The 16,423-nt window shown below is 40.4% G+C and overlaps 1 protein-coding gene across 4 annotated transcripts in view; it reads right to left on the minus strand.

Moving 5' to 3' along the window:
* The window catches only part of Opa1 (OPA1 mitochondrial dynamin like GTPase), an 83,250-nt gene extending 68,107 nt beyond the window's left edge, over positions 1-15,143 (minus strand). For 2 of the 4 annotated variants that reach the window (XM_057764137.1, XM_057764135.1), the window contains exons 1-6: positions 14,930-15,143; positions 8,823-9,141; positions 8,100-8,196; positions 6,823-6,930; positions 6,313-6,366; positions 5,354-5,421 (exon numbers count right to left, since the gene is read on the minus strand). In XM_057764137.1, the coding sequence (XP_057620120.1) occupies positions 5,354-5,421; positions 6,313-6,366; positions 6,823-6,930; positions 8,100-8,196; positions 8,823-9,141; positions 14,930-14,979 (696 nt within the window). In that variant the 5' untranslated portion in view covers positions 14,980-15,143. The remainder of the gene's footprint in view (positions 1-5,353; positions 5,422-6,312; positions 6,367-6,822; positions 6,931-8,099; positions 8,197-8,822; positions 9,142-14,929) is intronic. The other 2 variants (XM_057764136.1, XM_057764139.1) reach the window with 2 other exon arrangements.
* Positions 15,144-16,423: the final 1,280 nt, after the last annotated feature.

Below are 16,423 nucleotides of genomic sequence, written 5' to 3' on the forward strand. Positions count from 1 at the left end.
TTTAAAGATATTATATAGAAATCACAGTAACTGTAACAAATCACAATGACTATGACTAACAATTAGAGAAGGTAACTTCAATAATTTATCAAAGAGAGAGAGAGAGAGAGAGAGAGAGAGAGAGAGAGAGAGAGAGAGAGAGAGAGAGAGAGAGAGAGAGAGAGAGAAAACCATGTAACTCTGACTGGCTATGTAGACCAGGTGGTCTCAAACTCACAGAGATACACTTGCCTCTACCTCCCAAGTCCTGGGATTAAAGGCGTGTACCACCATGCCTGGTTTAAAAGGTATAATCTTTAACAAACTTTGGTCATTGGTAATTTGACAATCTTGTCTCATGTTTCAGGTATAACATTTATAATTGTAAAAAAAATGACAGCATTACGTCAAAAAATTGGTTCTAATTAGAGCTCTAAAACCAACTGAAAATGCCAGCTTAAAATTTAATGACTTCGGTACAAAAGATTTTAAGAAATTTGAATTATTATGCTATAGTCTAAATATGAGCTCCCCCAAATTCACAGTGAAACCTAACCCTCAGTGTGGTAGGAAGAGAATCAGGGCATCGGCATGGTGATGAAGTCACAAGGCCTCCAGGTTAAGCGCTCTTGTAAAGGAGATGCCAGGAGCTGCCTGCCTAGTCCCTTCTGCCCTGCAGACAGACAGTGTTCACCACACATCACACCTGGCATCTTACTCTCATATCCCAGCTCTAGGACCGTGAGGAATACATGTCTGTTGTTTATAATCCGCCTCGTTAAGGCCCTTCTTTTATAAAGCTTGAACAGGCTAAGATAACTACCTCACTTGCTATGTTAGACAGGTCGAAAGGTCTGACTTCCAGCAAGCCTCCTATCAGCCTCCTGAGTGGCTGGCACCATAGATATGCTCCACTTTGTTTATTTTAATACCTAGCACCTTAAATAAGGCCTGGCATATCTGAGATGTGTTAACAGCCAGGTAGAACAGGGTTTGGCATATGTTGTTGCTTGAGTGAGTCAAAACACAGCTGAACTTTACCTATCCATCGATCACCTGTAGTTTCTGGTTAAAGATAATTTAAAACTCTTTAGAAGCCACAAGGTCAGTTCTACAGATCATTTTTCCATTTTCACAATCTCCAAAAGACTTCATAACAAAGCAAGGAGAAGAAATCAAACAAATGTTAACATCTCATTGAGACAGAACCTCTCACAGCACAGTCACTGCCCCTTACTTCCTAGCAGCTTCACATTTATTGACATTTACTCCTCCTTTTCCAGAGGAAAGGAGAAACTCAGAGAAGCTAAATAATTTGTAGGTTACAGTTTAGAAAACAGGAAAAATGGGACCCATGATTGAAAGTCTGTGTCAGTTCCACCCAGTAATAGTGCACAGCTATTTTCAAAGTGCCTTTGACCCATTAGAATCAACCCGCAGTTCAAAGAGCACAGTGGCAGGAATATCTAGATTACTGCAGAGCGGAGTTGACAGCATACAGTGGGCAGGCTAACAAGCTGATAGAGACATTATGATCTGCAAACCTAAATAAAGTATTTGGCATCGATACTAAAAAGATAACATTTACCAAACTTCATTTTGGTTTAGTAAAAGAACTTTAGGCAATAGTCATAAGCACTATTTTCCAAACTTTGAATAATTCAGCTATATGTTTAGCTAAAAACAACTTTTAAAAAATTTTTTTAAAAATAAAGCTGGATCCTGGAGTTACAGACAGCTGTAAGCTGTCATGGGGGTGCTGGGAATTGAACCCAGGTCTTCTAGAAGAGCAGTCAGTGCTCTTAACCACTGAGCCATTTCTCCAGCCCAACAACTGGTTTTCTAATACATACCTGCTCAAGATATTTATGAATGCAAAATTTGTTATTGGTTGCCAAAATGAAATGTCTTCCCACTTTGGGTTATTTAATTTTCAATCAGAAATAGCATACTATATAATTTTCTACTTGAACATTTTCTACATATAGTTTTAAGAGATAAATAAAATGGCTATCAGTAATTATCAATTATAATTTCCATTACATTCTTTTGTTTCTAAGTGGCTACTTACAACAGTCTAATTTATTGATACATATTCATAGTATTTCCTAAATGACATAAAACGCAGTATGCTTATTAGGCAATGCAGTAAGGCCAACTGCTTAGTCATTTCACAACAAAACTTCTGATCAACGCAGCATAGTGTCCACAGTCTAAACAGATAAGAGTTCAGGTAGAAGCAAAGGAACGGGATGATGTTTAGCTGTGCAGTGTCGTGTGGCTTCTTTGTTTTCTGAAGATCTCCACTTTAATTCCCCAAAGACAAGTGAGCTCAAGACAGGAAGCACAAGCCACCACTTGTCGTGTTGGTCATGACTCGGGCCACACTATCTGACATCTGAGTTTCCTTTCAGCTGGCTTTGAGTGTTCCTAACTCTACTGCCAAGACAGTGTTCTCCTATTAGAGAGGGCAACTCTTCTCTTCAGTTCTAGTTGTAGAAATGTATTCCATTTACTACTATTTTAAACAATCGTTTTTGCATTGCATCTACTATTCTAGTAGAGAAGTTTTGCCAGAAACTACAACCATGAACAGACAACTATTAAACTGAAGCATGACTGCTTCGAACCCTCAATACAACGTAGGTGAAATCAGGCACATTTAGGTTGGTACAGATGTTGACCAGAATATGATTTTAATGAGGACATCTTAAGAGCCAAGGCTAAAACAACTAAAAGGAAACCAGAGAGACAAACTGTGGATGTCATCCTAGCACTGCTGATGATCCCTTAAATCTCTCAATCTCTGTCTCTCTCTCTCTGTCTGTCTGTCTCTCTCTGTCTCTGTCTCTCTCTCTCTCTGTCTCTCTCTCTCTCTCTCTCTCTTCAAGACAGGGTTTCCCCATGTAACAGTGCTAGCTGTATGGGAACTTGCTTTGTAGACCAGGCTGGTCTCAAAGTCACAGAGATCCACCTTCACCTACCTCTGCCTCCCAAGTGTTGGGATTAAAGGAGTGCACCACCATACCAGGCTGATCACTCAACTCTTTAATACTGCTATCTGAGCAGGCTGGAGAGAAGGCTGAGTGGTTGAGAGAACTGGCTGCTCTTCTAGAGAATAAAGGTTTAATTCCCATAGTAGGTCACAACTCACTATAACTCCAATCCCAGGGGATACGACCCTTTTTTTGGCCTTTGTGGGTATGATGCATACAGATGGTACACAAGCAAAACACACACAAATAAAATACATAAATGATTAGAAACTGAGGTCTGAATGATCTCTTATATTTTTGGTTGTGAGCCTAGCCTTTAACAGCTGAGCCATCTCTCCAGCCCAGTATGAATGATCTCAAAAAGACTACTGGCTCAAGTCTCCTTGCATGACGATATTCAAACATGACTTTGTAGGCAAGGTCCATCAAACCACACTAACCTATCTATATCTTGTCTATGTGGCTTGTATTACTCTCAAGTATCATAAGCAAGAGTCAAACATTAGAAATAACACTGCATCAACAGAACTGAAAACTATCAGAACAAGTTTTGGACATGGCTTGACTCTATTAGCATTTTCTATAACTTGATTTAACCTGTATTAAAAGCAGCAAAGGTACAATTCTGTATTAACAGAATTAATATTTATAATAAACCACTGGAAATTGGTAAGCTTAAATCATTTAATAAATAATTAAAATTATATGTGTGTATGTATCTGCATGTGGAAATGTAATATGCGAGTCCACTGTGCAAGGACTCCAGAAGGTACAAATCCTGTGGCACTGGAGTTCAGGTGGTTGCACCTGGTGTGGGTGCTCTGAAGTCCAGGAAGTGCCCTCAACAGCTGAGTCATACGGCCAGCCCCAATTAGTAAGTTTTAATAGGGGAAAGTAATTACCATAAATTGAGAAAAAAATTAAAGGAAAGAAGTTACAAGGGGCATTACTGCCAAACAAATTCATTGTTTAAAAAAGCAACAAATTTATTTTCAAGTCAATTGAATAAAACAAAATCTATAAGAATAATTAAATTCCCAAAGATATAGTCTCTTGCTTCATTTATTCTACAGAGATCAGTTATAGATGATTTGCTTATCATCTTGGCAGAGCTTAGGGGATTTAATCTGATCGAGTCTAAAATCAGCTCTCCATTTACTAAAGCGACCCCATGCAGTGTCAGTGAGAAAGCAGAGACAAACATGGCTACTGATTTAGGCAAATCACTGCTGCTCAAGGGTCCACATGACCATACCTGTCGAAAGGGCTTCCTTCTCAGATTACTTAACTTTTCACATTAAGTTTTTGGCTTTCTTTAGCCGAGGCTTTCCCTGGCTCAAATTAGCCACATTTGATAAGCTATTTTCTAACCCTATTCCTCGATGCACAAATAAGGAGTGTTCCTTAATTAAAAGTATGTGTACTAAAAACAGATCAAAATGAAAGCAAATATGTATTCTATAGTATGTTTTACCTAAAAGCCGACAGAAAATAAATCTTGGAAATATCTTTAAGATTTGGAATAGCAAAAAAAGGTTCAAGTAGAAAGAAATGGAAATACAGAAAAGATTTCTTCTTTCTGCTTTAAGAATCATAAAATTATTTCTTTCCTATGATGCTTTAACATTCAGCATAAACTACACAGTCCATATTTAACTTAAATATTTAATTTAAATATAATGTTTACAGAATCTTTTGCTTATAAATTTATTTATCCAGGCATTATTTTTAAAAAACTTTACATGTAATTATTTCTTTTTCCAGTTAAAAAAGGTGATGGAAGTTAAAAACTAAGGCAGTAATAGCAGAGCATCTGACTAGAAATGCAGAGTAACTTGTGCTAACACCTGTTCTGTAGCGTCCACATGGATTGTCTGAGATATACCAAAACCGATGTATTCTCAGTGAACTCATTCATACACAACCATGTAGGTTCTCAACATGTAAGAACTGATTCATCTGCTAATAACACATTTTCTATTCTCTCATATCTTTCTCCAAACTTTCCAATGTAAGTCTCCAGAAGAGGAAGTAGGTTCTATGCATAAATGTGGTATTCCTTGTACATCCTGAGTTCTTTTGGAGATCTACGAACATGTATGAATGAATATATGTTGGTCTGTGAAGTCCCAAGAAAGAGAAGATTGCTTAAATGTCTACAGCCCCACATATATTTTATAACAAACTCTCGAATGGTTACTTCGCAGAGCATAACCAGAGGGGAATGGGCATTCTTGATTCTATCCCAGAGCTGTTGCAGTAAGACCTGCAGCGCTCACTTAGTAAGCATACAGTTTTATATTTTCTAGTAATGGAGCAACATTTTCAAATATCTGAACAATAAAGGAAAAGTCAAATTTTCAGTACTCTGTACTTACCTTCTTATAATGCTTGTCACTTTCGGGTCCATGATCAGTTGCTCTAAATGCTGTTTCTCCAGGTGAACCTTAAAGAGAAACACAGCTTTTTACATTCCCCAGTGATGTCAACAGTCCAAGCTAAATTCCAAATCTGACCTAAGCAATTAAAAAGTAAATGGGGTGGGGAGAAACAGCCCAGTGGCAGAGTGCTTGCCTAGTACACACTGGGTCCCCAGCATGAGAAATGAAACCAAATCAAAACAGAGCAGGAGCATGCCTGCAGTCCCGGAGCATGCCTGCAGTCCCGGAGCATGCCTGCAGTCCCGGAGCATGCCTGCAGTCCCGGAGCATGCCTGCAGTCCCGGAGCATGCCTGCAGTCCCGGCACTCTGCTCAGGAGACTGAGGCTGGCCTCAGTGGTGAGGTTGTGGTTCAAGAGCAACCAAGCAAGGTTCAAAGAATACATTTTTATTTTTAAGAAAATTACTGGCAATCAATGTCAAAATGTTCAAAATTAACTCTTTTTTAAAGTATAAGTGAAATTAAGAAGTCTTTGGTAAGGATTTTTTTTTTAAAGGGACCACTTACAGTTTAGTCAAGTACCACTGCCATCAGACAACGTATATGATACAAAGCAAATTTAATGTCACTATGACAGGGCAGATGAGACAAGCTAAAATTACTTTTCATTTCAATTATCAAAAAGAGTTTTTTTTTTTCAGGAAAACACTCTGGCTAAGCAAATTTTCTTTTAATAATTTTATGTCATATATTTAGCAATTTAAATTTTGTCATAAATGTTTTTTTTTTTTTACTATTTCCATCAAAAGGATATAAGTTTGTCTAATACAGTTCTGGGTTTAAAGATCAGCATATATAAGCAGGATTATAAATTTGGTCTGCAATCTTATTCGTGCCTAGTGTATTAGAAGCATTTAAAGGGCATGTTAAGGTCAGCGAAAATGTCTGGTTACACACCTAACAAGAGAAGTGGGCCAGAAGCTTCTATGACTTCACTAACCAATTTGTGACCTGTGAAAAATCAGCAAAAGGGGAAATAAAAATTTAATAAGAATAAGCAAAGAGGTCTGAGATCTCAGACTTATATCATATTAGGGCAACACTTGGACAATACAGGAGGATAAACCTTATGAATTGTACCATATATGGACTATACTATTAAATTTGTTTCAAAGTAACAATATTGGCTCTAAGCAGTTATGAAAAGCAAATGCATAGGTAGTCTCATCCACTTGTCAAGAAGCAATATTTTCTTACTCACCAACTAAAAGGGAAGCACACATTCTTACAAATTTTCATTTGATTAGGCTAATGATTAAAAGTATTGTGAAAACTTTATGTTTATCTTGTGTTAAAACAAAATGCTTTTGGGTTTGTTTTAAAATGCTTTAATTTAAAAAATGAGAACAAATAAGACCATCTACGAGGTTCCTAAGTTGTGAAGTCAGCTGAAAAGTCTCCCCTTACCTGTGGTGAAGAAGTCCTTCAATAAGGTGAGACTGTCGGCAATCTTGTCCAGGTCGGGTGCTAACTTGGCAAGGTCTTCTGAACTGGGAAGGGCTTTTCTAATTTTGTCTAGAGAAGATGAAAACAGGAGTCACAAGCAGTCTTAAAGTAGGAAACAGTAAACAACTAGGTATAAATGTGTCAACTTGTTTAAACCTCAAGCCAGTCCTACAAAAGACTTCCTACTGTCAACTCCGCTTAAGAGTTGAGAATCTAGAGCACGCAGCAAAGAAGTGAGGGAGCCGGGGTTCAAGACCAGGCAGCCTAACTCCAAATCCAGACTCTCAGTTACTACACTAGGATACTGGCAAATACAGTATTGCACAGTACTGACATGTATTCTATTTTAAAAAGCAAAACTGTCCCCTTCCTAAAAACGCCTTTGTTTCATGGTTACCTTTAAGAAGTACTAGGATGGAGATTTATGCAGACTAATTCCACCCCCATAGATCTCAAAAAGGGACTGAAGAAAATACGCCAAACTTTTTAAGCTCATCATGAATTACTTGCAATCAGCTATTGCTGTTTTTACCTACTTGTCAAAGGGATGAAGCCACTTTCCACACTAACAGACTTTAAAGAAACTTGTCTGCAGAAAGCACAAATAACCAAAGCAGTTAACCAAAGAGAGGGGTTTTTGGTTAGGGTCCTAGTAAGTAAGATGCAGGCAATATTGCATAATACTAAAACTGGTGTCTGGAAAGGCTGCTAGAAGCACGGAAACGCAGAGGGGATGTGCTAGGTAGCAAAATACAAAATGTCAAGGTACATATGCCATGTAACTTTTAAATAAGAAAGCAAAATGTTAGCCACATTCAACTAATAAGCAAAACCAGAAGAAAATATTTCACAAGAGTGGGGACAGCCATGTTAAAATAGCAGACTGCTGGGTACTGAGTCTCATACTTTTATTCTCTGAGTTGGCAAAATGGCTCAGTGGGGTAAAAGTTACCAGGCCTGTCAACCTGAGTTTGTCCCTGTATCCATAGGATCCCTTTTAATTAAAAAAAAAAAAAGTCTTCTGATCTTTACATGCATGCACATGTGCACACAAGTGAATGCACACCCACACACATATAAATAAGTGTAATAAAATTTTTCTTTTATAGATTATTACTTTATTAAAATAAAACTATCACATATTAGACTCAAAAGCTAAAACTATCAATGCATTTATTTCTACTCCCGTCCCTCCCCAAAACAATGCAAAAGCTATTTTTAGTGTTGATGATACAAACCCAAATCAATATACTCATCAATTTCCCATATAAAGTCAGGCACAATCCACTTATAATCACTAAGGTCTGGTATCATATCTTTCCATTCATCGAAGGTCTAAAAGACAAGAACATATGTCAATCAGATATTCTAAGTGCCATACCCAATAAAAACAGAAATCAGGTTGATGAAAACAATCTACTAGGAATTGTATCATGTACAGAACTCTTATGGAACAGATCTATGTAAGTCTAGGTCTTTTAAGAACAAATCAGTAGGTGAGTATATAGAATGAAAGTAAATATTCTTCTATCAAATGTGAGAAATGTAAAATTCAAAATTCTATTTCAAACAAGGCTCGTGTTGGCATTAAATAACACCATGAAGAAAAAGGAAGATGGGTCAGTGAGCAGTCACCTTGCTTCTGGACTCAGGGCTCTTAGAAGTAGCCCTGTGAACACACCACCCAACTTTCTCTCCTTTGCTAAGTGGCAATGTCCACAGCCAAATTTAAGTTTTCTTACTCTCAGACTAGGGCTCCATCTTCAGATCATTTATAATTATAGTTAATATTTAAATGGCATCACTGAAACAACATAAGACATCGTAAATATACACAGAAAATGTTTCAACAGCTAATTATATTTTACTCACTAAAGAAAAATGTCAACTTCTTTCTCCTATGCTATACAAATTTATGATTTTTTGGAATAGTTACAACTATAATAAGAAAGTAAACTCACTTTTTTTGCGGTATAGCCACCTCCAACAGCAGATCCAAGTATGATATATCGAAGTTTTAAGAGCCTTGCAGCTAACCTTGCTGGCCAAAAGTTCCTGCGGGGCTGGTAGCCATATTTAATAGGAGAAAGTTTTAATTTATGCAAAGAAAGGTTAGTTAGAGAAGAGAACTGCTGAAATGATGTCCTTAGTTGGGGTCTTTGAAGCTTTAGAGTGGGAAGATGTGACCGATAAATACTTCGTGAAACCAGATGTAGTTTCTGGAGTGGTAAGTTTCTTTGTATTCCAGAGCTGTGCTTCACTAGTGATTGGCAGACTTCACTGAAAAACAAACAAGGATGGGAGACACATCAGAGAAAGTAACAATGCCTGGGAACTGAGAGGAAAGAGCACACCTGTATACTGACACACCACGTCCCATCACATGGTAGTCTGCATTTGCTGTGTGCCAGCTCATTCAATCCCTACCATGAGTAGTTACACTAGCCCATTCTACAGATGAAGGACAATCTAGCACAGAGATATAAACACAACTTGTCCAAGAAGACAGTAACACAGGAATAAAGGTGAACTATAAGTCCAGGCTCGGGGACTCCAGACTCTACATGTTAATTTATTTATGTGGGCTGTGATATAGTGGTCCAAGGAACTGAAACCGAAGAAGGAAGAGGTGAGCACTAGTTTACCAACAGCTGTGCACTGTAACAGCTGGTAACAAAAAGGCATGCAAAATTCTGCTTTTAAGGACAAAAATTCTAGCAGTCAAGAATATCTGCTTGTTCTGCCTCCTAATCCTAAATTAGCCTAGAGATGGAAACTAAATTAATCTTGTCTCAAAAACCTGGTTCCTTAGGAAAATGCAAGTATTGGAGCAGCCTTCAAAAGATGAGGATCCTTCAATGTACACGCTAAGGGCCTGCGCTCCACCCTACCCTTCTTTGGCACAAGAAGCCTACATGCCCTATCTCATTCAACCACATCTGGTTCCATCCTGTTGGTGAGGCCCAATGCTAGTGTTAGAATGTCCATTCGTCCAGTTACACAGAAAAGGCATTGCAGGCTTCAGCTCTTGTTTCTAGCTATGTCCCAGATATTATGCTAGGTACTTTCACAAACTTGAGGAGGGAAAACTTGAAAGAATAAACAGTTCCTGTTATAAACCTGCCTGTTTAAAAATGATGTCTTGCCTAACAGTGAAAGAGAGGCTGAAACCAGGTTCAGTTCTGTAATAAAGTCTGAGCTCTTTCCACAAGAGATGACGCTGGGGAAGTGTGGAGAGCAGCACCTGATGTGGGATTCACCTCTGTGTGCTGTGAATATCACTGGTTAATAAAGAATCTGTTTGGGGCCTGTGACAGGGTAGAATAGAACCAGACAGGGAAAACTAAACTGAATGCTAGGAGAAAGAAGGTGGAGTCAGTGAGAAGCCATGTAGCCTCTCCGGAGACAGACGACAGACGCCGGAACTTTACGCGATAAGCCCAGCCTCATGGGGATACACAGATTAATGGAGATGGGTTATTTTAAGATGTGAGTGAGCCAGAAATATGCTTAAGCTATTGGCCAAACAGTATTACAAGTAATATGGTTTCTGTGTACTGTTTTCAGGGCTGAGCAGCCGGAAACAAACAAGTAGCCTCTTACTACAATCACCCGTATAAACAGTGTTTCAGGGAACACTGAATGTGGGGCTGTGAGGACAGTATGGAGGCCCTGCTCTCTGGATTTGCCTTGGGGCCTACAAAGAACTTAGCAAAGGCTGCTTAGAGTAATGGCTTCGTGTCACTTCAGTATTAATTGGTATTGAACTTTATCAGTTTGTGAATAAGTGACTGATTTCTCCTTTTCTGAAAGGGGCTAACCTAAATATAATCCCACCTAGATGAACTCTAAGGCCAAGTACAGCCCTAGGAAATTTATGCCTTTGTTTTCTTCCTCATCTCTCTCCATATCCTCAACTATTCCTATTTTCACAATGGTGACAGCAATAACCATGAGAGCCAGGGACAGGATATTCCAGGTCAGTAGTTAGATGTAGAATGTCTTCAGTTGTCCTCTGGAGCCATAATGGACTCAGAACAAATCCCTGTACTAAGACAGGCATTGTCTAGAGCTTCCAGTTCAAAAGGCAGACAAAGCTCACCCAGGGGAAAGCTAGTCTTCATCAGATTTCCTATTTTTTTAAGTCTTAAAAATGCTATTATTTTGGGCTGAGGAGGGAGGAAGACTTGATTGGGGGAGGGGGGGAATGGGAGGTGGTGGCGGGGAAGAGGCAGAAATCTTTAATAATTAAATAAATTAATTAATTAATAAAAAATGCTATTATTACTTTATGTTTATTATTGGTGTTTTGTCTTCATGTATGTCGGGGTACCACATGTGTACATGGTATCAGCAGAAGTCAGATGAAGCATCAGACTTCCTGGAACTGGAGTTACAGATGGTTGTGGGCTGTCATGTGGGTGACAGTATTTAGACCCAGGTCCCCTGGAGGAACAGCCATCTCTCCAGCCCCACAACAAAGTATTCACGATATATAGGTAAGAGAGTAAAAGGAGCAGGAAGACAGCAATTGCCTCTGGAAGCTGAGCAGTCTGTCAGGGAAGACCTGGGGATCTTAAGTGCATGTGTATGTGTGGAGGCTTCCAGGAGGAGCTGGCACCAGTTCTGCATTTGTAACAGCTCGAATCACCTGCCTGTGCAATTCCATAAAAGTCCAAAAAGGAAAGTGAAATAATCAGTAAAGAAAACGCAGCATGGCCAGAGCATCTGCATCAGCCACTGGCCCTTCATGTTTAAATGTCACCAGACAACCAGACCCCTGCAGCAAACCAGCAGCTATTAGCATGCTATCACTGGTATGGACAGGAATCCTGAAAAAACTGCAAACTTAAATAAGAACATGTTCAAAAATATTAGAGAATATAGCATTTATAGATTTAAACATTAAAAAAGAGCTTAGTGAATATCAAAAAAGCAGTTCATGGAAAGCAAAGCTGCACTTGCATAGACATCAATAGCAGAAAATAATCAAGGACACTGCCTAGGATGCAGAATAAGGAAAAAATGTAGAAAACATAAAAGCTATGATGCAAAGTAGGGAGATGGGAGGTGTGATGCAGCCCACAGGATACACAGCAATGGTCCACTGGATAAGGGAGTGGAGAATTAGGGGGAATGGGAGGTGTGATGCAGCCCACAGGATACACAGCAATGGTCCACTGGATAAGGGAGTGGAGAATTAGGGGAATGGGAGGTGTGATGCAGCCCACAGGATACACAGCAATGGTCCACTGGATAAGGGAGTGGAGAATTAGGGGAATGGGAGGTGTGATGCAGCCCACAGGATACACAGCAATGGTCCACTGGATAAGGGAGTGGAGAATTAGGGGAATGGGAGGTGTGATGCAGCCCACAGGATACACAGCAATGGTCCACTGGATAAGGGAGTGGAGAATTAGGGGAATGGGAGGTGTGATGCAGCCCACAGAATATACAGCAATGGTTCACTGGGCTCAGGGAATGAAGCACTGACTATGAATATGCCTGAGCACCTCTGGGCACTTTGTAGGTTTGGAGACTGCTAATTTTTTTTCAGTAGAGTTTGAGCATACTCATAAACAAACTGTACTATAAAAGGACTTTACAACATGCAGTTTTATGACTTGGCTGACAACTTGGTACATTACAAACATTTTCTCTTTTACAATGGTTAACTGTGTAGCTTGGAGAAAACATGAATGAATCCTTGCAGAGAGGTAACCTTATATCTTTTAAAACGTGTGGAAAGAAAAAGGGATTCCATGTCTTTATTTTGGAAATGAAGAACATACTGGACCTACCTAAAGCAATCTTATATTCTTTTAAATTATTTAGAAAGAAAAAGAACAGTTGCAATGGGAGGAAGAAAGTAAAGCTGAAGAAAAATTTTGCAGAACTGAAGAAAGATTTTTTTTTTTTAAATCAAAGGTCAAGCCAGACGACTGAGGAAAAAGAAAACCCACAGCTGAACAAAGCCTTAAGAAATCTGAGACAAAGGACAAAGTCAAGAAAGATCCTAAATGTGGCTATGAAGAGAAAAAGACTTCTTTATCTAAAGAAACTTAAAAACAAAATTCGAATGTGATGCAAAGTAGATCACCATGAGTCATCTCTTGCTCAACTACCACATCTTTTACCTATATAGAACAAATATTTACTGCACCCCCACAATGTTGGCCATCAGTCTTCATTTTGACTTGTCCAGGAGGAGTATTTTTATGTGTATATAAAAATCTGTTTCCATCTTACGACTAAAGTAGTACTAAGCTGCAATATTTCAGATATAACTTGCAGAGGAACTACAGCAAAAGGCAAATTCCTGAGCTTGGGGCTTTCCGGCTTTCATATATCCATTTCTGTCATTAGCTAAGCTGTGCTTCGGCATGAGACATGCTAAAGCCATGACTGTGGAACCCCTAATTTCAGGAACAATTCAGCCTCATGGTACATAACTGATTAAATAAACAACTCAAACTATACATCTGTTTGTCAACTCAATTTAAAGTGTTTCCTACATGTCTTGTTGTTTAAAATGAATATGCTATCTTCAGCATTTTCTCTATTTTATAGAAAATAGAAATATCTCCACATTAATTACAAAATGGTGAAAATGCAAAAGTTGCAGATAGCTTATTTCAATACCAAAGATTGTGAGTTTACTCATAATTAAAATCCCACAAGATTAACAAGAACCACATTGTAGCAAAGGTGGTTCCACTTTTGGACTCTTAATTAACTCTGACAAAACAAATGGGTTCCCTTCTTTTAAGTATAATAAAATCATTTACACCATTAAAAAGAAAGTTCCCGAGGGCAGGGCTGGAGAGATAATTTATTGGAGAGATAGTTTATTGGTTAAGAAAAAGGATTGCCCTTCCAGAAGACCAAGGTTGGATTTCCAGCATCCACATGACAACTCACTACTGTCTGTCACTCCAGCCCCAGCGTGCTAATGCTGTGATTTCGTCGCTATGGGCAGTAGAGATATGTAGCACACAGACATACATGCTGGCAAAACAGATATACACATTAAAAAAAAAAAAAGTTCCGGGGACTGCAGAGGTGGATGGAATGATTAGAAATGCTTGCTGTACCTGCAGAGGACCTGAGTTTGGTCCCCAGGATCCATGTCAGGCAGCTCAATCGCCTGTAACTCCATCTGCAGGGGGATCCTACCCCTCTGCCCAGAGAGATCACCTGTACTCTGGCACAGATCGCCCCTCCCATACACATAAGTAAACCAAAATCCTTTAAAAGTTCTAAATAAAATTTAAGATCAATGTCTAAAGGTGAAGTTAATTCAGGAGAACTATATTTCCCAATCTTCCTTGGTGCATATAACTTGCTATCATCAAACGTTTGAAACAATGTGTGAAGCTTGGAGGCTACGGAAACGAATTGCATATGTAACACCAAATTTGGTAACATTAAAGTGCATACGGCAATCCACACATATCAAAATATTTTATGATTTTTCTACTTCAAAACCAGACCAGGGCAACAACAGCAGCGTGATTAGAAAAGTGGCGCCGCATGCAGCACGTTGCACCTGAAAGTGTACCTCAACGCTGCACAAGATCTCTGAGGAGGGCATCTCTTTATGTGCGTCACTGCTCGAGATGTGACTCTAGCCAGAGGGTCAGGCAAACAGACAGATCCCTTTCACACAGAAGAGCCAAAGTGGCTGCAAGTGCAAAGTGGACATGGCATACGGCTGGAAGACGACAGTTCAGTGACACGCACAGATAAGAGACGGGCCGGGAGAGAACAGCAACAATAAAAGCAGCAACCAGGAAAGAGCTAACAGCGGAATCACAAGGGCAGAGGCAAAGGGGACAGCAATGACGGGTCAAGACCGAAGGTGTCCAAAATCTTCGAGTTGAACAAGGAGTGGTCACCGGTCAGGTACTGTCAGTTTCGGGTGCTCAAACATGTGTGAGAATTCTCTTAAGAGCCTCGGCCTGGCCTGAGGGTCACCTGCACATTCAGGAAGTAGTGATGGGACAACCCCGCTGTCCAAATGGCCCAGACCATGACATAACGGGGCCAGGTCGCAGGCCGCACTTACCAGGCCACTGCCGCCCGGCGTGCTCGCCACATCCCGCCAGCGCAGACCATACACAGGCGCCGAGACGGCCACGTGGGAGCCCCGTGTCGGCCCCAGTCCGACTCCTGCTCCCGCAACGACCCAGGAAGAGTCCCTCGGCAACAAGGGCATAGAGCAGCCGCCGAGTCCCTCTCAATGGCGAAAGGACTTCCGCAAGAACCCACCGGGCACCCGTAGTCAGTCCGTCACCGAAATAACCACCCACAGGAACGCTAGGGAGGCTGCACAAACGGGCCGCGGAGTACGTGCACACGCACCGGAAGCCTGTGGGCGGAACCCATTTAGGCACCCCCCTCAGCCCTGCCCTCAAAGTGTCCGTGTAGGAATTTTGAAAATGATCTTCCTCTGTTTAAGGGTTCGGAGCGAGAGGGTTGAGCGGGCTGGACACATGAAATACACACGATGAATGTTTATTGGGAGCATCCGATTTAATGAGATCTGTTTAAAAGTATTTTCGTAACCGAACAATCTTAGAGCCGGGAGGTCGAGTCCTGGTCGGCTAGTTTATAATGTCTGCGATCAGATCCGAAAGGGCCTTCAGACAGTTAAACTCTAGGTTTGGAATAAACACATATTGCGTTTAGTGAAGGCACAATTGATTTTATTCATTCTCTCTTTAGCTGGCTTTCATCTGAATTTTAATGGCACTGATTTATTGAAGTTGTGTCTGTCAAGGTCTCTTCACAGCTCTGTAGCTCAAGTAATGGCCCTTCAGCAGCGTTCAGCTAAGCCATCTTCTAAGTCTTCTTTTGACTTTCAAAACGTGATATTCGTCCTCTCCTTTCCTTGTAACCCATCCTTCCCTATTTCCTCCCTACCATCCCCTCTTCAGGCACAGCTTCTTCCTAGTCCCCCAGCTATCTGTTTCTCCCAACTATTTTTTAATGTTCAAAAGTTCCAGTTGAAGGCAGACGTAGGGGAAGTGTGGAGTACTGCTTCCCCAGCCCCGCCCAACAGCTACGGATATACATTGGTTATATAGGTTGAGCAGTAGTCGTCATGGAAAAAATGGGAGAACAGTTCTCTAAGCAACCAGAAAGAACTAGGAAATGTTACTCCAAAAGGCCCCAGAGAAGGGTCCCATGTGACCATCCTGGAGGGATGTGAACAGTACCTGACTGAGTCAGATGAGCTCATGGTCACAAGTAAATGCTATGTCCTCTCCTTCCTCACCTATCCTCAAGGAGATAATTTGTGTGGCACGAGACTGCATACTTGATGTACACAATGTGAGAAGGAAGATATATTTTGACTTATAGTTTCAGAGCTTCCAGCCAATAGTCCTTGGCTCCACAGGCTCCAGGATGGGGCAGAACACTATGGCAATCAGAGCATGTGACGAAGGCCATTCCTGTCTTGATGAACAGGAAGCAGAAGGTTCAAACCAGATCAAACCAGTTCAGAACGGTTTCGACCGGCTCAGACTGGCCTCAATGGGCTGAAACCAGCTTCGAC

Source organism: Chionomys nivalis, chromosome 3 (genome assembly GCF_950005125.1).
Source record: "Chionomys nivalis chromosome 3, mChiNiv1.1, whole genome shotgun sequence".
NCBI lineage: Eukaryota > Metazoa > Chordata > Mammalia > Rodentia > Cricetidae > Chionomys > Chionomys nivalis.